The sequence below is a fragment of the Strix aluco genome, chromosome 2, assembly GCF_031877795.1.
Source record: "Strix aluco isolate bStrAlu1 chromosome 2, bStrAlu1.hap1, whole genome shotgun sequence".
In the NCBI taxonomy this organism is placed as follows: Eukaryota; Metazoa; Chordata; class Aves; order Strigiformes; family Strigidae; genus Strix; species Strix aluco.
This window is the reverse complement of record NC_133932.1, coordinates 90,099,026-90,124,848: the sequence shown is the minus strand read 5'-3', so window position 1 is coordinate 90,124,848 and position 25,823 is coordinate 90,099,026. Positions and strand designations below refer to the sequence as shown.

The window sequence follows — 25,823 nt, the reverse complement described above, 5'->3', positions numbered from 1 at the left end:
GGCACATGCATCAAATAGTTTCTCAAAATATGTAATCATAATGATACTGTTAGTGTTCAAAACTATTGTCCCCATTGGCTTAATCTGCATTGTAAATATCAGTATTTCTGTCAGTCAGGTCACTGGTGGCTCAAAGTATACAAGAAGAGAAGAGTCTGATCAGGTATGAAAAGGTTCAAGTAAACTCCACAAGATGAACTCTGTGCAAAAATAGAAACTTTGCGCAAAATATAAACATAAAATGAAATCTTTCCATACAACCATACTGTAAACATGAATTCATTCCTTCTGGAATCCCTATTGTTTTCAGGATACTCCTCCTCAACAGTGATGCAAGGATTTTAAAGAAAACATCATCATTTGCAGAACAACTATGTTTGTTATTTTGCACAGGTTCACATACTGCCTACACCATGGACTAAGGCAGGAGTCCCACTGAGCCAGGTGTATGAAGTCCTAATGATCCATGTGTAAGGATGCTAAATCAACATACATCAACTCTGGATTTTAGACTCTAAAAGTTACTTCTATAATTCTATACTACTGTAATTTTCTAAATTTCTAAAAAAATATGCCAAAAAAGAAAAAAAAAAGGAAAATCCCATCACATCAAATCACATTGACACTATCATAGTGTGGTGGTTTAATCCCTGCCGGGGTCTGAGACCATGCGGCCGCTGCCCCTCACCCACAAAGGGAGTGAAATACAAAGCCCCGGGGCTGAGATAAGGAGAGGTTTAATAGAACAGAGCAACAGCAACACAACAAACAGTAACAATAACAGTGATAACAATGAACAGAGCAAAGTATATACCGATACAGCAGTGAGAGAACCGGCTGCGCCAACCCACGCGATCACCGATTCTTCCTGCTCGCGCCAGGATGTGACCTCAGCATGATATATGAATAACCCGGCTAGAGCTCCCCCCCACTGCTGGGGAAACTTAACCCTATCCTGGCTAAACCAGGACACATAGGTTTTCAGACAAAGGTAAATCCAACTGATCACAAACAAAACATAGAGGCTCACTCTTCAGGATGTCAGTGAGATTTCACGAAGACAGTGAAGGTACCAAGTCTTCAGGTGAAAAAACCTGGCAATTAAATAAAGATAACCAAAGACACCCAGCTATCAGTTCCCAAGTGCTTCTCTTAATTTTTCTCTTATATCCTGTACTTGAGTTTGCTATAAATATCCCCATTTCCCAAGTATTTCAGCAATATGCTGTTCTGACAGATTTGTTTAATCTAGAATTAAATTTTGGTGTCAGACTTCTTTTAAAAGGTTTTTTAAAAATCGGCAGTATTACATTTTAAAAAATATAGAAGTATAAGGTAGCTAGAAAGAAGATGAATGTTGCAGAGTATTTTCAACAAAGATTATACTCACAGCTTCAGCTTCTGCTCTTGTTTTAAAGGTAATCACCGCATGGAGAGAAGAGTCATCTATTTGGCAATCTTCAATTTCACCATATTGCTTTTAATAAATAAAAAAAAAGTTTAGTGAAATAGTTCTCCACCTCTAAAAATGTTCTCCTAAATCAAACGCCCTCAAAAATAATTTAAAATTAGAATAGTGTACCTTTCACAGCCTTAATGCCAACCAGAGTACTTGTCTTTGCAAGGAATACAGTTACTTTTACTTTCATTTCTAAAACACAAAAGTGCTGTAGTGTCTGGATTTCCTTATTGTAAACATACAGGTATGAAGTAAAATTATGTCAGAAAAAGAGGTTATTCTGCTTCAATACTTCTCTTGATCAGAAAGAGTGGTCTTGAGATGATTCCATTAATCTATTACAAAACTCTTCCACAAAAAGATTTATTAGATGCAGGGACTGTAGAAAAAGTTTCAAAACTTAACTTGATTTCAGCAGTTTACGAACCTGACCCATCTATTCCTGTAATGGTCTCTATGGTATTGCTACCTTTAATGCTGTCATCACTGTAAGCTGCAATGCCCAACATATCTGTACAGGTGGAGTGCACTGCTGATGTGCAGAGTTGTGATATCACATGACAGAAACAGAAATACAGCTCAGTGCATTTCCATGGAATTTGGAGCAAGTTTAAAACAGCAAATACTGTTTTAATGAAATATGCAAAACGAAATAATTAACATTTTTCTTAAGTGTTATACTGCTAATACTGTGAATAAAGTTGTATTTCTTGATGTTATCGAGGTTTTTTTGGTTAATATTTTTGTTTGTTAAAGATCGTAAGTTTAATATTCCCAGCAATAAAACCAGAGTATAAGAAAATGCTAAGTCCTGAGCAAATTTATGACATAAACTGACACCACACAGCAACGCTTTAACAGTGGCAGATTGTCTTCATTTTTATATTCTTTGCAGTAATAGAAGTACATAATGAAATGAAAAATACGAAAGGTGACCAGCAAAATTTACTTTAGCAGTATTCATAAGGCAGACTAAATCACAATATAATGCTGCGGAGTAAAAGTAAGTTTTTTCTTATAGTCATCATTGAAACTGTACTCAGAAATGTCCTATGGTTGATGAAGTGGATTGCATCGTTTCATCTTAAAGTTACATGTTCTTACTTTTACACCAAAAATTTGTAAAGTCATTGCTCAAATGTTCAGTCCATCATACATCTCTACAGAAAGTACTTCTGCTCTCCTTAAATAGACACACATATATATGGATATGTATAAATGTTTGGTCTCTCATTCATATCAATAGAAAGTAACATTGTCCCTCTTATGGGTATGATAGTTCCTTTTCTGTTCCCCTACAGAGGTATGATGTGGCATATTTAAGGGGAACAAAATATGTATACACATTTATGTATTATAATATATATTGTGTGCCCAGGTGGCCAAGAAGGCCAATGGTATCCTGGCTTGTATCAGAAATAGCGTGGCCCGCAGGGACAGGGAAGTGATCTTGCCCCTGTACTCGGAACTGGTGAGGCCGCACCTCAATTACCGTGTTCAGTTTTGGGCCCCTCACTACAAAAAGGACATTGAATTACTCGAGCATGTCCAGAGAAGGGCAACGAAGCTGGTGAAGGGTCTGGAGCACATGTCGTACGAGGAGTGGCTGAGAGAACTGGGGTTGTTTAGTCTGGAGAAGAGGAGGCTGAGGGGAGACCTCATCGCCCTCTACAACTACCTGAAAGGAGGTTGCAGAGACCTGGGGATGAGTCTCTTTAACCAAGTAACAAGCGATAGAACAAGAGGTAATGACCTCAAGTTGCGCCAGGGAAGGTTTAGACTGGACATTAGGAAGCATTTCTTTACAGAACGGGTTATCAGGCCTTGGAATGGGCTGCCCAGGGAGGTGGTGGAGTCCCCATCCCTGGAGGTGTTTAAGAGTCAGGTCGACATAGCGCTGAGGGATATGGTGTAGTTGGGAACTGTCAGTGTTAAGTTAATGGTTGGACTGGATGATCTTCAAGGTCTTTTCCAACCTGGACGGTTCTGTGATTCTGTGATATATAGTGCTCCTGAAAACACACTTTAAAAAACCCAATATAATAAGTGGCAGATTTTTTTTGTTGTGGCTTTTTGTGTATTTGCTTTCTTTTTGTTGTTGTTTGGGGTTTTGGAGGGGGTTTTTTGGTTTGGTTTTGTTTGTCTAGGTTTTTTTTTAAATTTTAAAAAGGAGAGACAGGTCCTTGGCTCATTCTTTTGAAAAGCTGCTTGCATGGACACCAGACAGGAAATATTAAGTACACTGACTGGAGTAGAATTTACTGGACTTACTGGCTCTGAAGACTTCTTCAGAGAGGACTACTGCAATTAAATATTGAAAAAAAAACCAGAAACAAACAAAACCACAAACCAAAGGGCCACACACATACACGCAAAGATTCTCACAATTTATGCCACTAGATATTCTTGGCATTTATTCCACAGAATAAACAATTTTCCTTTTATTATAACCTTTTTAATGTTGATTTCTCACTGTATTATATTTGCAAATAAAAATTTGCTAAAAATTATGTCAGTTTATAATTTTTTTAGACTAAAAACAGAAAAAAAAAAATGTAGAAAAAGCTCTGACTTCTTAAGTTTATAGATATGAACAGACAGAAACCTTTGGCTGCCCTGCCAAGATATGCACATAATTGCACAACTCTCATCTTGATTCTTAAATTTAGAAAGTTAGGCAAAAACTCTTAAAGTTTTCAGTGAAAATTTTCCTTAAGCACTTGTTAAGATATTTCAATAACTATAAACAGACTTCAGGTATTGAAAGTTTGGCACAGAATCAGTCTTTGTTCTCACCATCCCCTTAGTTATTTTATCTTTCTATATCTAAAAATCTGTAACAATTCAATATATAACCTGAACAAATAAATATTATAATTCATTATTTTATATTCCCAAGTTCCTTCCTTTTTAAGAAAATAAAACCAAGCCTTGCAAATGTTATGTGGTTACAGTTATAACTAGTTGAACCGGTGGTGTAATTTCTTTGTTTCACCTTTTCCTGATGCATCCTCTTTTTCTATGAACATGTGTATCATGTTAAAGATTCATTCCTAAGTAATATTTCCAGATTAATTGAATCAAGAGAAAACAAGGCAAGAATGTCATTCAAAGAACAGAAAAAGTAAAATTGCCACATACCGCAAAATGAGGAAGAAGATCTTCTCTATCGCTTTCTGTAAATGCAGAGATTTCTAATGCCCTAGGTCGATGATCCACAACTGCATGCACAGGAACTCCTCTGCCTCTACCCCGGCCTCGTATTCCTCTACCTCTGCTACGTGATGCACCCCGACCTCTTGCATGAACCCCTCTACCACGAACTGAAGAAAGAATCCCTCGTTTGGCAGCCTAAGATGTTTATACATAACATATTGATGTATTAAAATTCATAATCTAAATATTTAGACAAAATTAACACGTTTCCTAAAAACACATCCCCAAACAAGCCTCAGAGAGAGCAGCTTACAAGTCTCAGAATAACAAAAGGTGAACATGTTAATAACATTAAAAAGCTAATACTGTTAATTACTAACAGATCAAAAATAGGATGGAAATAGGAAAAGAGAACCAGGTATTAAAAACAGATATCAAAAGAGCCCTTATCTGTGAGGATAACTCCTCATAGTACTGAAGTTCCTTCCTCCTATGTTTGAAATTTCATTAATAAATTTTCTTGATGTTGCAACTACTTAATTTGTCTCTTTCTCTTTGTCTCAATTTGTCTCTGAAAGTCCAGCCAGGGCTTCTATTCTGACCAGAATTAATGCAGCATAATAGCTTTTGGCCACAGAACTGTGAGGTATGAACAGAGGCTCTAACAAGCACCTCCAAGAACAAAGTGTTTGCTAAAAATCTGCCTCTACGTGCTCACTAATTTCCATTCCCACAATACCTGCATATGCCTTCTAAAGAACTGGCATGCACTCTCCAAGAAAAGTCAAAAGGCCAATGACAGCATCTCTGATAGGCATTTAAAAAATAATCTGCAAAAGTTATCATAAGTTTCAAAATAGCACTTTCAAGGATATAATTCCAATGTTTGTAACAAGAAAAAAAAAATTAAAACCCAAACAGATTTGATGTGAGAATTAAATGTTAAATGAAATCACCATAACAATGTTTTTAACATATCCTACAGTATTTACAACTCAAGCACTGATAGGCACTATTTTAATGCACAGCAAGCGATATCACCCATGACAGGACCAATCTGTTACGGCTTTATTCATGAAATTATTCAGATAATTTTACAGTGGTATATAGTTTACTTTTTTGTAAAGACAGTCCTGTGGATTTTGGGGTTTTTGGTGGTTTTTATTTTTAAACATTTTTAAATGGTTAAATGAATAATCCAGAAAATTAAAAGATTATGCTGACTCAACAATCAAGTTGTACACTGTTTGGGTTTTCTCAAAGTAAAATTGGGGCCACCTGGAACAGAACAGCAGCTTATGAGCCACAGAAGAAACACATGAATGTAGGAGTTCAACTCACAAAGACAATGTGTGAATAAAAGGTTTTCTGAATAATCTGTAAGAACACTGAAGAATCAAACCAACATCAAGGTGAAAAAACCTCTTGTAAATTATACAAGGGATACATTTCATGGTGTTCCTTGAAACATACTCGTGTTTTAATAATAATCCTGGTTTTCTCGATCTACTTTGATCAGTACTTGCTAAAGGCTTCAGAATATTAATTTTACTAGCAAAACTCATTTTCCTGAAAGAGCTACAATTTTTTTCCAACTCAAAATACAAACTCCATGAGAGATGGAGTAGGTTTAGCACGCTCAACTACAATGTAACTTTATCTCGAACAAGCACCTACTTCTCTACTGCTATTTTACATATCATTCAATTCACATTTTTTAAAATGTGCAATAAGCTTTCAGTACGAAATATTATTCACCATCAGAATATACATTGTTAACATCAGCTTTTATGTCATGTCTATTCAACTGGCTTGGCTTATTAACAAACCTATTTTCACAATTTACCAAAGCCGCATAACAACTTAGTTTTAAAGTAAGATTTTAATGCAATTTAGCCATACGTATGTGCATTGTGTTCATATGCAGTTATACTTAAGACATGACCAAACTTCATTAAGAGGGATTTAAGTGACACAGCAGCCTGCTTAACAGTAAAAAGAGGTAAGATTATCATGCAATTAAGTAGATATTACACAATCATATAGGCAAGACAGTGCAATATAACACAGAATAACACCCAGAGCATTCAAAATTTCTCAAAATAAGATATGAAGATACAGATATGAAGAATCTTGCACAGCCTTCTGAAATTTTTATAAGCAAGTACTTTAAGAAAAAGTGTGTTTCTATACATTGAACACTTCCTGAAACATTGTATTTGCTTTTGCTAAGTCCTCCTCTCCAAATCAATGCTGTAGTTATACCACTTCTTGCACTTCAGCCTTTTTGGTTTATCTCATTAAGAGGATGCTAACACTTGAGAATAAAAGGCCAAGCACTGTTTTTTAACTCTTCTGTATCAAACACAACACTATAAAACAATATAAAAGGCAACAATATAAAAACACATCATGTTCTCAAGAAAGTATTACTACCACAAATCTATAAAATATGTCTTCTAAACAGAGTATTTAAATAGATGAGCAATCAAAATTAAAGACAAACTATTTCTCTACCTCAGTGGAATTCAGAAAGTGATTTTTAAAAATATTATTATTGCTAAATGCCTCAATCTACATACAACTTAATATTGCCCGCTAGAAAAAAAATAGTTTATGATACAATACACAAGCTAAATTTATGAAAATATTTGATTAGAAGTTAGTTGCTACGAAAGAAGAGACAAACATACTTCCAGCTGTAGCTCTGTATATTTTCGTCTTAATTCAGTAACTTCCTCCCCAGCTTGCATCTTCTTGTATAAATCCAGTTCAGTATCTAGTAACTCTTTCTGCATCTAAGAAATTGTTATGGTAAATTATTAGTTCCACAGTTCACATTCTCTACCAAGGAAACAATTTTGTGATAAAACCCAAGGATCTATTGCTGCACTGCTATCAGCAAAGTATTTCAGAAATAAACAGCGATTTAAAGATTGGTCATCACTAGCCTCCAGGTAAGGTAGAAGTCTGCCACAGTATCTCTATCTGGAAAACAGATTCCTAGAAACTCTAAGGAAAGGGAATTTGAAAACTAAAAGCTGTAGTGGAATTTTAAACTTAACCAAGTTGTGGCTTATTAATTCAGATCACATCTGTAACTTTGGAGGTATACTGCTTACTCCACTAGGTTTCTACCTTCAAAAACAAATCAAGCACAAGCTTAGGAGTCTTCTTGGCAAGATAAAACTTCAATGTGTAGTAGTATGTTTCTGAGCTTGGTGATGCATACCTTTAAGACTACCATACAAAGCCAAAGCAAATGGAATTTTTTCTAAACTAGAGATACACAAAATAGAAAATGAAAAATTATACAGTAGTGATGATGAGATAAAGAGGGATTCTACAAAAAAATGCAGTACAATTATGAATGAATACGAAACCTATAATCAGCATTGAGAAAAAGCATCTTAAATTTATCCCAATTTCATAATGCAGAAAGCCCAAGTGGTAGTTCTGGGCAGACCACAGTAGAAAAAACAAGATCTCTGCTTAACAAAATGTTGGTCTCTGATGCACCCAGAGTTGTCTTCCAGCACACAATACCTTAATAAAATTATTAGAAAGTTAAAAAATATATATGAAACTGAAAGGTGTCTCTGAACCCAAATTTAGACATGTTCATTGCAACCACTGAGGTGCAGGTGCTGGTACAGGTGCAGAAAAGGGCTTTATACAACCGTTAAAATTTTATTTGAAGTTCTGTTCCAAATGAAAAGCTAGCTTTTTTTTTTTTTTTTAAATGGAAAAAGCAGCAGCCAAATGTTCCAGTGACATCACAAATGAAGGATAAAATTATAGATGATTGTGAAAGTTTTACATTTACACCCGTTGATTCAAAACCACAGCATGTAACATATTCAAAGGCTGGTTGTCAAGAGATGAAGGTTTCTCAGTTGTGACAGCTGGAAACCAAGTATCACCACTGAATGTTAAAGAAGGGAGTTTTTTGTTTCTTTGTTTTTTCCTGGAAGCTTTAAAAGAAAAAAAGCTGGATTATTCAACTGGCAACTTCAACCTGAACCCCTTTCAGCCCCATTTTCTGATTATCTACAGCAACCACAGGAAAAATCTATTATCTCCTGTACAACGGTTCTCAAAGTTTACAAAACTGGAAACAGTGTTTCTCTCAAATCCCACTGTGTTGCAACACATCAATGACATGGCAAAACAACCATTTCTGGAGTTTAATAATGACCAGCAGTTAGAACTCACAAAGCAGCCAGTGACACTGGGGTCAAAGACTTTTGAGGTTTATTTCTAGTGCTCTTAATGAAGACTTGTCTTTTATAGAGCTGTGCCAGGTCTCAAGAAGAAAATACCTCCTTGAAGACACACCGAGAGGCAGCAAAGGTTTCTACACTTGGGGGGGGAGAGCATTTTGTAATCTGCGTGAACTAGAACAAGACAAAAATAGGTAAAGATAATGGCACAGTCACACGGGCCTCATCTTCAAGTTTGCAGGGTCTTCTGAGCTGTCCAGGTTTTAAACGCTAACAAAATGCAACAGAACCTTGAGTAAAGTCTCTCAGAAAATTGTCAAAGTTGTAAATTTTAACTGAAGGCTCTGTTAATTCCTCACTTCCACAAAAAAGTCATATGGGACTGACTGTTTTCTCTCTTTCAAATGTTAACAAAACAATGCTCACAGATAATGCACAATCTCCCTGAGAGGAAAGCTATCAATAAAATCCATTTTTCTGCAGGTTCGGTATTTTGTCCATTATGAAATGGGTTTGCTTAAAATGTCTCTTCACCTTCCATATTACAAAGGAAATGGAAAACCAGCTCAAGAACTTCATTAAAACTGGAATTCAAATTAGCATATAACCTCACTTTACTAGTAAAAACAACAATCACACAAAAAAGTAGTGGACCAGGTTGCCAAGCAAAGGGTGATGTGGGCAGAAGAGATCTCAAGATGAACAAAATCAGGTTGACGGGGGACAACCTCAAACATACACATACCAATCCATATAAATGAAGGACAGCCTACAGAACAGCATCAAGGGGGGAAGATCTCATTACTTTTCTGGGAAATCAGTGCTCTCTGAAGAGCCTGTATACTAATACACACACATGACACAAAGAGCAGGTATTAGATGTCTACGTGTGCAGCTACAGGGCTGCAGTGTCACCAGGTCTACAGAAACATCATAGTAAAACTCACAGGACTGGAGTGGTACAGTGTATGGATACAGTCTCTTAAGGAAGGACAAGCCAGGACAGCGAGGAGCAGCACTTGCCCTTTATATGAGAGCACAGTATAAACGCACAGAGAGTCAGTCAAAAGCTTGTGAGTCAGGATTAGGATGGCAGCAGACCCATGCAGGTGATGTTACTGTCAGTGTGTACTACACACTGCCTGATCATGTAGATGAGGTCTTCCTCAGACAACTGAAAGAAGCCTCCTGTTCAAAGACCCTGGGCCTGGGTATCTGCTGGATAGGCAGGATGATTTTCAAGAATCACATTCTCCAAGTTCCAGAGTGTGCGGGAAATAAAGCAAATGTGACAGGATGCCTGCCTGGATGAACAAGGAGATCCTAACAAAACTTAAATCCAAAAACAAGGTGTACAACAGGTGGAAGCAGGATCAGATCACAGAAGGAATATAGAGAACTGTCTGAACATGCAGGCACTGGTTTGGAAAGTCAAAGCCCACCCACCTAGAATTAAATCTGGTAAGGGGGGTGAGAAACAAGAAGAAAGGCTTCTGCATATCCATCCAGCAGCAAGAGGAACACTATGCTGTGAAAAATGTGGGATGACTGCTGAACGTTGAAAGAGGACCTGGCAACAAAGGACACGGAACAGTCGAGGTACTCAATACCTCCTACTAGTCAGTCTTTACTGGAAAGACTTGCCTTCAGCAATCCCAGATGCTGAGACTAGTGCAATAACCCGGGGCAAGACTTATCTTTGTTGGAAGAGGATCAAGTTCAGAAACATTTAAACAAACTGGACAGACACAAAAACCTGGGACCCCACAGGATGCAACCACTATGTACTGAAGGAGCTCGCTGATGTCATTGCAAAGCCAATCTCAATTACCTCTGAAAGGTCATGACATCTGGGGGAGGTTCCTTGGGACTGAGAAAATGCAAATATCACTCCAATCTTCAAGAAGGGCAAGGAGATCTGGGTAACTACATGCTGGTCAGCCTCACCACAATCCCTGGGAGGATGAAGAACCAAAACATCCCGCAAACCATTTCCAAGCATATTAAGAACAAGAAGGTGATTGGGCAAAAACAAGGACAAAACATGCTTGACCTTAACAGCTGTCTATAACGAGATGACTGGCTTGGTGGACATGAGCATAGTGGAAGTTGTTTATCTTGACTTCAGTACAGCTTTCAGTACTGTTGCCCACAACATCCTCACAGCCAAAAGGATGAAGTGCTGACTAGATAGGTAGACAGTGAGATGAACTGAAAACTGGCTGAACTGTTGGGTTCAGAGGGTTCTGATCAGTGCCAGAAAGTCCAGCTGAAGACCAGCCACTGGTGGTGTACCCCAGTAGTCACTGTTTAACACCTTCATTAGTGACCTGGATGGTAAGACAGAGTGTTCCCTCAGCAAGTTTGTGGACCATACAAAACCTGGAGGAGTGGTTGGTACACCAGCTGGTTGTGTTTCTGTTCAGAAGGATCTTGACATGTTGGAGATATAGGGCAGGGGGAACCTCCTTAATTTCAACAAAGGAAAATGCCAAGTTGTGCAACTGGGGAGGAATAACCCCAGCCACCAGTACAGGTTGAGGGCTGCCCAGATGAAGAGGACCTGAGGGGTCCTGGTAGCAGAAGAGAAGCTGAACATGAGACAGCAATGTGTCCTTGTGGCAAAGAAGGCCGACAGCCTCCTGGGCTGCATTAGGAAGAGCACCACCATCAGGTCAAGGGAGGTGATCCTTCTCCTCTACTCTGCAGTGGTGAGGCCGCATATGGAGTGCTGTGTTGAGTTCCAGGCTCCCCAGTACAAGAGGGACATACTGAAGAGAAAGGCAAAAGGCCACAAAGATGATTAAGGGACTGGAGCATCTACTACATAAGCAGAGGCTGACAGAGCTGGGATTATTTAACTTCAGGAAGAGGTGGCGGCAGGTGGGGTGGATCTAATTCATGTGTATAAATACACAGCATGGATGAGTAAAGAAGACATCCAGACTCCTCTTAGTGGCACCTGGTGATGGAACAAGACAAACCCCAGAGATCCCTTCCAATCTCAACGATTTTGAGCAATTTTGTGTTACCAGGCTAATTTTCTTGTCCACTCCAAGAATTTACTGGACCACTCTCAGGGTAAAATAACTGTCATGGGTTAAAATGCTGCATTTAAGTTTTCTAGTCAAGAATTTAGCAAGTTTTCATGATGCAACTTGCTTCCTCATTTCCATGGGTCTGGATTCATTTCCTTGCATGTGACAAAATCCACAACCAACTGGTATTCTTGGATCAAAACTGATATAAACTACTTTTTCCTGTCCAAATTTAGGAAGCACTCTATACCACACCAGCAGAAGAGTATTTCTCAAAACCATGAGGCTTTAAGAATCAAATGCAGCTTTAAAAATATTGCCAATTTCTAGGACTTTTATAGTTCAAATTCACTCTACAGGCAGGTAACTTCCTTCAGACTTCTCAGAAACATTTTCTCACCGGAAAACGTCCACACTCTCTCAAAAACATAAAAATGTCAAAAAAATTATCTTCTCTCATCTCCAAAAAAAGGAGAGTTTAATCTTATTATAGCAGTGCCTGAATTCTGGGATTATTATACTTAGTTCCCCCTCTAAAACACAGTAAAACATTCCACTGCAACTGAAGTTGTTTTATGAGGTATAAACCAAGTTGCAGGAATTATAACATATACCCATTTTCAGGATAAAAATAAGCTGCTTCAACTTCTTCCTGACTGACAAATGATGTAAGAAACTACAGTCAGTACATACAAGTCATTTCAGTATTTCTTTTTGATTATTTCTTTTCAAAACTGTACATCACTGTAATTTACACCGCAGTTACTTTTAATGCCTATATTTCTATGCAAAATAAAGCAGTAGAAATGCTGCTTCAAACTGAAAACTAATGATCCATTTAAATTAAATCTGGGTTGTAATGTTACACCAGCTTTTTAAAACAGAATCCCAAACATTAGAACAGAAGACTAAGAATTCTGAAGATTTAAGAACTGAATGAAAACAGCAATAAAAGATCAAGGCTTTTTGTCTTTACTAGAAAATACACTGTACAAAAATCTGCTCTTTTATCAGTGTGCAATTCCTCACTTGATAAAGCAAGAAAAGCTTGTAATATATTTAAAAGAACACTTACTGATTTCTTAAAATGTTATTTCTCAAATTCTCACTTAATCACCTTGTGATCTGTTTAAGAACATATACTTAGAAAAAGCAAAATATTGCATTTCAAAAGGTAATTTAATTAGATCTTTAAGCAGTTGGGAAACTGCTTGTAACCATGTAATAACAATAATTATAGCAGAGGAGAGAAATTCCTCACAGGTACAAGCCAAACCCAGGTAGCTAGGTCAAAGGAAAACTGACCAGTATGATCTTCAATCTAAGAAGCTTAGCATACTGAAAAATTTCAGTGACATAAACAGCCCCAGAAAATTATGTACAACAGTCAACTAGTTAGGCGAAACACTTTGTTTTGTGTATCAAACCTGACCAGAAGTTGTCTGTGTTGCATAACGGTAATGCTTTTGCGTAAGAAACCATATTTTCATGATTGCTACTCAAAATTTAAGAAAGCTATAGACTACCAGAAGATCAGATAAGGAAAAACAAATAATCATATGATTTTTGGTTTGTGTTTTTGATTTTCCAGACATGTAACAGTGGGGAAACCTTTCAGACAACAGCATGGTTTTAAAATTAACTATGTTCCTTTAAAAAGAAGGCAAAAGCAATCTCACTTCAAAGATGACTTCAAAATTAAACTAGTATGGCTCTAAACACTGCTGATGTGGCTGCACATTTTTATTCTGCTCACATAAGCATGTGAATTCTTCTTATTAAAAAGCTGACCAAAACTTGAGTACCTGAGTCTTAGTTTTCATGCTTTTTAAAGGAGTCCCTCCTCCTGGTGATACACCTTTTAATTCATCCTTTAACTTGGTAATGCTATTAGTCAAAATTTCCAGTGTTTTCATGATTTCTGCTTTGTCTTCTGACTTCATGGCTTTATTCTTCTCCAGCTTTGAAATCAGCATCTGCCCAATTTAAAAAAAAGAATAAAATCTTTTACTTAGCAACTACTATTACAGGTCTGTCTTCCAGTACGCATTACAACTAATGGAAAAACAGAATATTGCATTTATTTTGCTTTGATATTCAAACTCAGCATATAAGGCTTTTAACAGCTTATATTAAACTAAATTCTTTGTTTGAATCTCTGATTAATTTGCTAACAAACATATGATATCTCCATTTCATTTGGACAGATTTGCTCAACGCACTTAAGTTATTCAAAATTTTTATTCAACTTAAACGATATTTTGGCCTTTCTCTGCTCCTAAGCCTAAGTGTAGCCATGCATACTTTTCTACATCAATCCTCCTGGTCTTGTCAAGTAGAACTCTCAGGATTTCACTTCTCCCAAAAAATATGCATGTGGCACCCATTTGGGTGCAATTTCAATGAAAATTGCACCTAAATTGCATAAGCTTGTAGTTTAAGTAAACTAACAAGACAAGTTAGATTAAAACTCTAAACTTAAAATAATGTGATAATACCATTCTAAGAGAATGCTTATTTCATAGGCCAGTTTTGTAGCCCGTGCTTACAAATTCTGAAATATTTTACAGTGAACTGAGACTTTACAACTGAATTGCTGACTTTCTTTAATGCTAACATTTACCTTTTGTGTTTCGATGTGCTTCTCTAAGATTTCTTGCTTCTTTTTTCTCACATCTTGTTGAAGTCGTAATGCTTCCTAGAAGCATAAAAAAATTACAGAAAGTTTCTAGATTTTGAAAAATAATGCCAGAAGAATAATATACTATGCCTGACAACTATACAATAGTGACTTACAATAACAGGGAAAAAATTAGTAACAGAAACTCAAGGTACTAATGGACAATGTTTCAAATTATGCTTTGGAAAACAATGCATCATCAAATTAGTGGAGGATCTAATGATCTTTCCTAGTTAGATCTGTGTTAAGAACACTTTATTATTACTTACGTACAAAGTAGCCCCTTACACAATTCCACTGAAAGCTGAAAGGCAATATAATACACTACCGCAAGAGGTATAACATACAAGAGCTTAAATATGCAAGGACAGTATCTTGAAAGAAACTGTAAATCAAGTCCATCAATTAAAACACATTCTCCCGTATAGTTACAAGCAGAAAGAAAATACATTCTGTTTCCTAAAATTAAAGTGCTACCCAAAGAAAACCATCTCTTTTGCATCCTACTGCTGTAACTTGGAAGTGTCAAGTACTACAACTCAATCTCCTAAAAACAGAATGTTGACACTGCAATGGGCAAATCAAAATGAGCTGAAACTGATAAATTTGTGACATAGAGCAGTCAGAAGGAGAAGCAGGAGGAGATGCCACAGCTGCTGTGCTCAACTTCTACTAGTGCTGCTTGAGAGAAAGCAATTGCTTCTTGTTCTCAGATACAGAATGTAGAAGTCTTAGACAGCAGGATACTTGTGGAAAACAATTAAGAGCTTTGACATCAACATATTTAATGGGATAAAAGAGGAGAGGCAGACCATGATTTTTCAGTTCTAGACTACCCATCAACTGGGATCAGACTGCAAGTGAATTATCGTATACAAAGAGCGTAAATGCACAACAGCCATAAAAAAAGAATAGTAATAAGGTTTCTGTATGTCTTCCCAAATACTGACAAATTCTGCTGCATGAAATGTTAGTTTTGCAATACAGTATGCAATCATTTTTTTGAAGGGAAAAGGAAGATAAGACAAGGGGATGAATGCTTAGAAAAACTAGGGAGACAGGAAGAAAGAAGGGAGTGAGTCCCACAAAATCATGTTTTTCCACAAGTACTAGTACATTGTAATAGAAATCTCTGAAGAGAAGAAGGAGCACATGAAAAAGGAGCCAATCACTTAGCACATCTTCAGTGTCTTCTCTCAAAAAAACCCTACAGCTGTTATGCTGAGTCAGTAATTTTATTACAAGCTTTTTGCCATTTCACAGGCACTTAGCATCTTAACTTGAAAGGTAAATGCTCTGATTCAGAAAAACATGTTTTAGGGGACAAATATGAAATGAAATCCCAAAATTAGAAGTGATTTCTTTAAAGTCTGGACCAATGCCACAACTGACATGCAGCTACAAACTGCTATTTCAAATTATATTAGACAATAGTTACAGAAGATTATCAAAATAAGCTAAAAATCTTTGTTTAACAGTTGTACGGCTTTCAACACTTATGTTTGAATCTAACTTAGAATTGAACTCTTAATTTGAGGTTTGAAACCAGTAAGATAAACACTGTCCTTGTATTTAGTTTTTCTAAATTATAATAAAAATAAGAAAAAGAATAAATGATAAAGAATAAAAGGAGCTTTACTGAGCTCTTTTGAAAATTCTAAGCAAGCTACACTGAGTCACCTATTCACGGCCAAATGCATTTTTGTTGCATTTCCTCTCTAACAAAAAAAAAAAGTGAAAACCTAATAGTATGCAAAAACCAAAAATGGATGCAGGAGAACTATTGTTTGGAAACAATAAAATGCGGAGTCACACAGTTCTCAATTCTCTCAAGTAATGAAACAATTCTGGTCACAAGTACAAAATACACTGAGAATATAGCCCAATTTGATGGTAATACAAGCCAGCTCCAGGAAGGCTTAAGAGAGAAGAACAGTGGCTATACTATACTCCCTTCTCACTCACAATAGACAATTCATGCCTCAACATGGAGATTCTGCCTCCAGGAAAAGTGTTTCACATTTTGAACTTCTAGAGAGTTTAAAATCTGCTTACACTACCTGAACATACACTGAAAAAATTAACAAAACAATGCTGAATTCTCTTGTCCTTTGAAAAGAAACCATTATAGTGAATTTAATCTTATAACTAGTTTCATCTATGCTCTTGAGATGAATATACATAGTGCACTATCTCTAGTGGTCACAAGTTCCCAATCTAGGTCCATTTTACAAATAAGCATGTTTAATTTACCTGTTTTTTCTTCTGTGCTTCATTAGAGTCTAGCACGGAAGTGGAAACAACAGGCAAAGATTTCTGTGCTGCCTTCAAAGCAGCAGGGTTGTACACAGTTTTTGTCAAGCCAGTAGAAGTGGATAAAACCTATAGGAGGAAATCATTTTATTCTTTTGCCAGTGAATTTCAATTTTTTAAAAAAAAACCCCGTGAGTGCTTAAAAAAATATATAAGCGTCTTTTCTTTTGTCTGTTTTGATGATATGGAATATAAAAATTTGGTGTAACAATTATATTTGGAGTTGCTAAAGCTGAACAATTTTTAAAGAGGCAGCACCACATCAGATATGTAAAAATTATAAACATCAGATTATAAATCCTTTCCATTGAGATTTCATATGTACTTCCAAGTTTCAAATATATAAATTTTTATGTATTTGAGCATAATTAAGGAAATAGAAGAATGAGGTTTTCCCAAGAATAACTGAAGTTTTTGTTGTTTTTTTTTTTTAAGTTTAAAATACAATTTTTCATGGCTGCATGAATTTTCCAAGCAAAAATTCCATTTGGACTAAGGTCCAAAGTAGGTACTTTTGATACGTAGTTTGTGGAAAGTTGAGCTTGCACAATCAGCAAGAAGTAACTTAAGTACAGGGAAGTCTTCAACATCATACAGCAAAGGAAGAGACTCCTATGTCTCTCTGTTCTCTTTCCTACATTTGTAATGAGGTATGAAATTTCTCCATGACTTAAGAACACAGTTGTCTGCTTTACAAACTCTCTAAAGTATACTATGTACATCTCCAAAATACCTGAAGATTTGGACTATTCTGATTTTTTATCATGTTAGAGGACATTTTGGCCATGTTAGTATTAAAAACTCCATGGCTAAGTGCTAGAGATAACATAGCCATGATTTTGCCTGCCTTGTTAGCAAATCACAGCAATTATGCAATTGATATAATTTCCAGGAGTTTAAAAATACTTTATATATATGTAGAAAATTAAAAGATGCATGCAGTCTGTTGGTTACCATGCACTCCATAAAATAGACACAATGCCCATCAACAGAAGGAAAAAAAAAAAAAGAGACGGCCAAGAAACATTAGAAAGACAGAAAAGATCGAGATCAGAAGAATTTACAACAGAAATGCTTCATATAAAAGCTTTTCACTTTGTTGTGCTATTTATACAATTTCTTCTCACAGTATTTTCCAGAGTAGGTAGTGCAGAGAAGGGGGGGGGGCGGGAAGGAAGGAATAATCAAAGCATGTTATGGGCTATTATAAAAGGTGATATAAAATGCTCTAAGCAGGCCATTAAAAAGGAGATAAAGGATTTTTTTTTAAACTTAAAGCACATTAATGTATGCATATCCTGATCATATAGTTCCTATTACAAAGTAGCTTTAGGATAGGCTACATCACAGACAGAGGACCAAGACAAAAATATTGACACACTCCTTTTGCCCTCAACTGTCTTCATGGCAGAGTGAACCATGCTTCCTCATCTCTTTTAATATAAGGAGAGATGCCACAGGAGATGTACCTGCATCATCTAATACAGAAGAGCAAGAAGCAACACATTAATGTCTTCTAAATCTCTTACTACTATTCAAGAGAAGGAATAGTGTCAATCTCTTGACGGGTTCATAAATTTGCAAGTCCCTATACAAATCTCAAAAGGCCTCACGATGACTGATCCATCTCCTTTTCCTTCAGCTCTTTGGGAAACATAGCTACCTACTTTCTTACTGGAAAGTTCTTGTCATACCCTGCACTCAGTCAGAAGCAAAAAAACATCTAGGACATGACATCTGTGGTTTTTGACAGCTGTCAATCATTTAATTTCTAAAGGTTATAGAGTGTTATCACTGCAAACTAAGCAAGGTATTTCCTTGTAAAGGTAGTATGTAAAAACAGGTCAAATCAAGTTTCAGAACCCTACCAAAAAAGCCAAAGGAATCTGCTGCTTCACGACCAGCCCACTGAACAGCCCAGTAGTTAATCAAAATGAGTCTGTACTATAAGACAACACAGTGGAAAACCATTTTAGCATGACTTTACTTTTTGTAGACAAGTGTTTCAGAATAACTCAGCTCTTACAGAATGAGAAAAAAAAAGTATTTCCACTTAAACTGAAGCACACTTCCTATTTCTAAAGTAAGTATATAGTATATATATAAAATGTAGTTCATGAATACACAGTAAGATATTTATCTGTAACTAATTAGGACAACAAGAATGCAACTAATCAAACCCAACAACCAAACGTAAGCCAGAAGCCAGAATCAGTGCATTTAGGTGAACTGCTCAGCTTGAAATGAGTCAAAGACACATCCTCTACAATTACAACTCAACACTAAGTATTGTTAGCTTTGTATGCTAAGCACAGCATAGTGTTTTTGGAGTAAATTTGACTTAGATTCCACTAAATGCGTTAACTGCCATACCATAAGGGGGTGGGGGGGGAAATGCAGTGGATGCTTCATTCATTTCAGGTCAAGCCAATTTCCAATAGAAAAGATATATACCTAGGCAGAGGAATCTTGTTACTGGGGAAAGCTTACTGTCTTTCTACCAAAAGCCTTCTCAAATGAATGTTATAAACACTAGGGAAGCTTGTCCGCTAAGGGGCTAAACAGACCTGGAAACATGCATCTCAAACTTTACTACTAAAGTAAACACAACTCTGTGATCTGAAAATTGCAACCACTGGGCAAAATACATAACTCATAACCACAATTCAGATACACCTTTCCCACTCTACCTCTTTGTGTTTTCTATACTGATTAATTTCCACTTATCTTTTCACAATTACTGAAAATTTTAAGACCAAATAAGAAGGTAAATGTTTATAGCATCACCTTTTAAAGGACAGAAAAGCCCAAACACGTTTTTATAGAAAGGCTTTCTACAGATTCATACGTAGTGTCAAAATGTATTTATTTATTTCTGTATTCTTCTAACAACTCAGGATCCTGGAATGTAACTAGGTATTTTCATGACTGAATAAACATAGATCCTACTATATTAAAACAAAAGCCACAGAACAGCATCTTCTGTCCTAGCATGTTTTATTCTTCATATAATCATTTAGCCATCTGCTAAGCCAAGTTCTGACATATTGTACTTTATAAAACTAAACTTTAGCAAATACCTTGATTCATAGTTATAAAAGAAACTTAACATTGACACAAGGGGTTTTATAATAAAATTAGTTCCACTGAAGTTAAATGTAAGAGGAAGAGAATGAGAGACATTCTCTTACCTTTTCAGTTGTTGGAGTAACTGGCTTTGACACAAAACCCAGTCTATCCTTCACAGATAATTTAGTCACATTCTAAGAAAACAAAACAAAATTATAGTTCAAATATACTTTACTTTATGAATATTTTACTGTTTCCTGTGTAATTCCAAATGTTAGGAATTTAGAAAAAATATATTTAACTAATGAAACCATATACTTTTGAGCAACAATACAAGAAAAATAATATTAAAGCAGCTGATAAAATGGAATTTAGATATTTGATTATACAGTTAATATACATCTATAAGTAGACTGGATAAGACAACGATAAAGCCAAATTTGGAATTCAAAATTATACTACGTATTTTTTGCAAGAAGTCCATGACATGCCAGCTGGCAGAGGTCCTTTTAAATACACTCCAGTTTTTGTGTTTTATAATCTGCTATTCACAGGCATCAGTTCAAGAAAGTTGATTGAATTTAAACTACAAATGTTTTCTGAAGTGTGGTGGTCTTCCTTTTCAGAAGTAAAACTGAAGTAATGGCACAATGTTAATAATGAAATACTTCTAACGTAATAAAAATTTAAAGGCTATTTCTAATGGGAGTAACATGCCAGATTCCGTCATTATTCATACTGGTACTGTAGTTACATTCTGCCTTGTATTAAGGGTGATGTACAAATACTGAAAACACTTTTAGATCATTTTAGCTGTTTAACAGATGCAATATTAAAAAAAGGATAGCTTTTAGTTCTTTGGATAGAAACCAACTTTATTTTGAAATCATAAAATTGCAATTTAACATAACATTACTGAAATATTTTCAGAGTGCTTTTTTTTTTTAAACTAAGTAAAAAGCTACGATACTAAAAATTAAGTACCATGCTTGGGTAAGAAAGCCAAGTATCATAGCACTGAGGAAAACCGTCAAATTAGGTGCACTTATAAGTAGTAAATGTGTACTTGTACTATATGAGTAACTAATGGATACATTCATACCCTATGGAACCTATTACAGAAAGAAAAACATGCAACTGATTTTTTGACTATCATACATACCTGAGTGACTTCTGTATTGGCACTCTGTGCTTCTGCAGGTTCGATATTACTTGCAGGTACCGGACCTAATCGCTCCTTGACCGACTGTTTCACTACTGGTAAACTAGGTTGCTGAACTAAGGGTTGTATTACCTGTAACACCACCCCACCCCCCAAAAAAACACATCATAATATTAATAACAAAAGGCTGCTACATATGTAGTTCAATAAATGCACAATGAAACTGCTGCAATAGCATTTAGATTTATACTTCTATTATCCAGTTTTTTCACCTCTTGGCAAAAAATAAACACTTCATGAGATTTAGGATGTTATAAACACTATTTGTATAGTGCATACAGCACTAACCTCTACTTTGCACTTGCAGCTCACAGAAGTGATCAAACAACTCTGGTCTATTTCTATTAATCATGTCTACTTAAGACTACCTTAATTTTCACCTGTCAGAACTGAATAAAAAGTAATACGCAGTCTTCTCATTCCTTTCACAATTCTTTCATCATCAACCATTTAGTTATGAAAAGGCAGAATACAAACTTCTATCACAAGGACTCTCACTTTTTATAGTGGTATGTCACTTTTCATCTGCTATTTGTTTAACTTGGACAAAATACAGAAAGAAAGAAGGATATAGAGACATGCAGTCATGGGGCTGAGGAAAGAGAAAACAGAGCAGCTAATCTTTAAACCTACCATGGATATGCCCTGACAGCTAACACCTTGCCTTATTTTCTTTGACAAAAACATTAAACACTTAAGACCAAAAAAATATGCTTCCAAGCAAGCTTCCTGTCATATTTATGACCCTCAAGAGGTCACCTAATCCATTCCTCCACTTCAGGGCAAAGTCAGCTATACCCAAGCCATTACTGACAGTATCTATCTATATAGTTCTTGCAGATTTTCAGTGAAAGACGTCTTATCACTTCTCTAGGCAGAAATGTTTCAGTATCCTTTAGCATTAGAAAATGTTTTTTAATATCTAACCTAAATCTCCTATGCTGCCTTTTAAGCCCAGTACTTCTTGTTTTATCTACCAGAGATGTGGAGAGCACATGATTTCTGCTTCCTAGCAGAAGTCTTTTATTTGATGATTTATTACAATTGACTCATGCCAACTTTATGAAGTTCCATTCCTTTCAGAATTTCCACAGTGAGAATTTTCCAAAGTAATCCTGCTGAGGAAACAGCAATGCTCAAGAAATTGTAGAGGACTACTGAAGGGACAACTTAAAAGCCAACTGATTTTACATTGAAAAAAATTCAAAAGCCTGTCTTTAGTGCCTGACAGAAAAAATCTGGCCAGAAACCATTATAAATACAGGTGAAATTAATTAATACACCAGAAATCTTGACAAAAATTCAAGTACTTAGAGTATGTGAAGTACTATAAGAAAAGAGTTTCCATACTGTTTGTAGATATGATACCAAATATTAATTTCAGTGAAAAGGGAAGTAAATATTCATGGCTCCTGAAAGGCTTATGAACTAAAAATACCTGTTTATTGACTCAACAATTTGGTAATTGTTATATTTTGGGGTAGAAGGTAAAAACATTGCACTTAAAATTTTAATTTCCTGTTTAAATTTTTCTTGTCACTGTGCACCCTCTATCACCCATAACAGACTTCAAATTGTAGTCTCCTGACATGTGGTGAAAGGCTGTTCTTTGTGAAGTGGGAACCCTTAATAATATCACCTGGTACCAAGGGGAATTCATTCTCAAACCATCAAGGTTAACTTGCCAAAGGTGGTGTGCTAGGAAGCTAGTAACATCACTAAAAACTGTAAGGCTATTTAAAATTGATGTTTTGCAAAATAACAAATATACAGATCAAATACTTCTTTGGAAATACAGAGTTAATATTCCAAGCTGGATAGCATAATCAGCAAATAAGCTGATGGCAATAACTATTCAAACTATCCTTCTCAAAAGAGGTAATGTTTGTATGAATGCAAAGGACATACTCCACTGCCCTCTCCTGGTGGAGATGTAAATCAAGCTTAAAAAGTAAATACCATTTTGAGTAGCAGTGGTTCAAATCAAGCATGAAGAATATTTATAAATTTGATTCCAAACTCAAATCTAAATGATGATAACTGGGAAGACAGTGAGCTAGGTGTCATTAAAACTGCATTTTTGTAGCTAAAAAGCAGGGCATCTGTTACAAAAGGAGAGAAAGGAAACTGTTAAAATGACCTACAGCAGGATTGCTATGGAAAACTGGGTCATTGACTCTGAACGACAACATACACCATCCAGAGAAAGAAGGAATTCAAAACTTAAGAATCCTCTAACAACTCATTTGTACATTATATCAGTGTATATAAATAAGTGAATGTTTCTTCTACAGATCCTGCCTCATATTTTCTAACCATAGAATGTGTTATTCCGTGCTAACAGCAAATCCAATAAAGCAGGATACACATGTATTTAAGAAAGTCTTGCTACACTGGCACCTAACTGACCTGACTCTCTATCCAATAACCTACACAGCCTGGGAGAATCCAAGCTTCCTCTTACGTCTGAGTGGAACCACTATGCCTGCTAACAAATCTGATTTGGTTTACCACAGGTTACAAATCTCAGCTCTGCAACAGTGACTGCTGTTTCATATTCTTAAAAAGCTGACAATGCTACTATGCACAAGACAACTACCAATAGGGGCTCCACTGTGCAATTCAATCCAAAAATGTAGAATGAAATAGTTCAGTTGGAAGGGATCTACGATGATCATCTAAGTGCAACTGCCTGATCACTTTAGGGCTAACCAGAAGTTAAAGCACATTACTAAGGGTATTATCCAAATGTCTCCTTAAACACTGACAGGCCTGGGGCATTGGCAACCTCTCTAGAAAGCCTGTTCCAGTGTCTGACCACCCTGTCTCTAAAGAAATGCTTCCTGATATCAAGTTTAAACCTCCCCTTACGCCATTCCCACACATCCTGTCACTGGATTCCAGGGAGACCAGCACCTCCCTCTCCAACTAAAACTGTAAAATGTCCCTGATCCATTCCCACAAAATCAGTCTCTCTAATGCAGCTGTCCTCTTACACTGCTGTTTGCATGTCCCCTCTCCCTACGTATATATTTGTGTGTATCTGTATATACCTACAGGTACCTTTGTGTAAAACAAATCCTACTGCTACTTTCTGTAGCAGTATGCATGCCCAACAGGAAAGGAAAAAGGAAAACCACTGGAAAAAACAGCACCTTTTGAAAGAAAATGGAAATTATCTTCCAAAAAAAGCAATATAACTTTGCTGTCTTTCCTATGCTCACCAGAAGAAAAAAAAAAAGTCTATACTAGTTAAAGCAAAATGGATGTTATTCAGCAGACAGTAGCATCAAATCTTGCTTCACATGAGATGACAACAGAGTGGAAATCTCTAAGTCACAGAAGGGCCTTCTTTAAATACCTTCATCTTATCTTGCTAATCAACTCCTGAATCTTGTATCTGAAGTCAAAGAATCTACAATTAAAGAGTAACTTTCGGAAAAAAATTACATGAAGTATTCATTATTTCAGAAGTACTTAGTTTACTTTGTATAAACGTTTTTTTAAAATGTTTTAAAGCTTATATTTTATATAACTTTCTAGACAGAATAGACTTAGATCCTGTACCTTCTGTGTGGTAGTTTGGATTTGTGGTGCACTGCCCTCTCGATGCCAATAAACTTTAATAAAACGATTATTTAATACTGCTTCTGTACTTGATATAGCTTTCTTTGCTTCCTCGTGTGTGGCAAACTGAATAAGGGCACCTTCTGGATCACCTTGATATGCAACCTAAGATTTAAAACAGAATAAAAACTTATTGCATTGTAGGTTTTTTATTTGTGTCTTGATTATCATAAGATCACTAGTTTCAAGGCTCATCAGAAGCTTACAATTTAAACCTAATATAGGTCATTAGATAAATACTTCCCATTCATGATTCCGTCTCAAAAGCTTAGTGTCAAGGAGCAACCTTGAGATTAAGCTAATAAACTTCAAGAACAGTTGAAAAACCCTGAAGCAAACAGAAGTAAAATACCTAAACAATCAAACGGTATTTCTAATTGCAAATATGAGTAGTTGCTTGAAAGACAGGAGGAATCATCACCGAAGAAAACTGCTACAAAAAATACAGGGGTCAGTTAATAAATGTCCTATCTAGTACCAGAGATAGACAACAAAACTAATTTTGGTTTTCCTCCTTTGAACATTAACATTTTAGACACATTCAAAGGACAGAATTATACCTTTTGGAAGAGCATAGCTTGCAATATCTATCTTGGTATCTGTCTGTCTCTCTATACACATCCACATAAAATTTTACCTGCCTTACTAAATCATACTGCCTGCTAATACACCCACATTCTTAGGTAAGCTATGGAAAGGCTTAAGAAATGCCTAAGAGCAATTAAGAGAGATTTAATTCCCTCAGTGTTCAGACAGGCACAGGAGGCTTATTCTGTACTCTGTCAGTATGCACAAAAATATTCTATTACACCTCTTCATTCAGCCTCTCAGTGCAAACAAGAAAGCATATGTAAAAACACAAGCTAGCCTCTGAAACTTTTTGATAATGAAGCATGATGAAAGATCAGACTGAGTAGCTTAGAAACTGGATATGAAATACTGACATTACCCATGCAGCCTGCAATATGTAACATTCAACCTAAGTTAGGCCCTAGTTCTTTGCACCTCTTTTTATCTTTGTTTGCTTATTTCTGTT

At 36.0% G+C, this 25,823-nt stretch overlaps 1 protein-coding gene across 16 annotated transcripts in view; it reads right to left on the bottom strand.

Annotated features, from left to right (window-relative positions):
• RBM26 (RNA binding motif protein 26) overlaps positions 1–25,823 on the bottom strand; it is a 74,108-nt gene that overhangs the window by 23,017 nt on the left and 25,268 nt on the right. For 14 of the 16 annotated variants that reach the window (XR_012622018.1, XR_012622020.1, XR_012622019.1 and 11 more), the window contains exons 12-20: positions 24,728–24,892; positions 21,101–21,232; positions 20,061–20,132; positions 16,810–16,938; positions 14,500–14,574; positions 13,682–13,852; positions 7,309–7,413; positions 4,601–4,810; positions 1,391–1,477 (exon numbers count right to left, since the gene is read on the bottom strand). Coding sequence is in view for 6 of the 16 variants with exons in the window: in XM_074815464.1 (XP_074671565.1) it covers positions 1,391–1,477; positions 4,601–4,810; positions 7,309–7,413; positions 13,682–13,852; positions 14,500–14,574; positions 16,810–16,938; positions 20,061–20,132; positions 21,101–21,232; positions 24,728–24,892 (1,146 nt within the window). In the remaining 10 variants the exon portion in view is untranslated. The other 2 variants (XM_074815468.1, XM_074815469.1) reach the window with 2 other exon arrangements.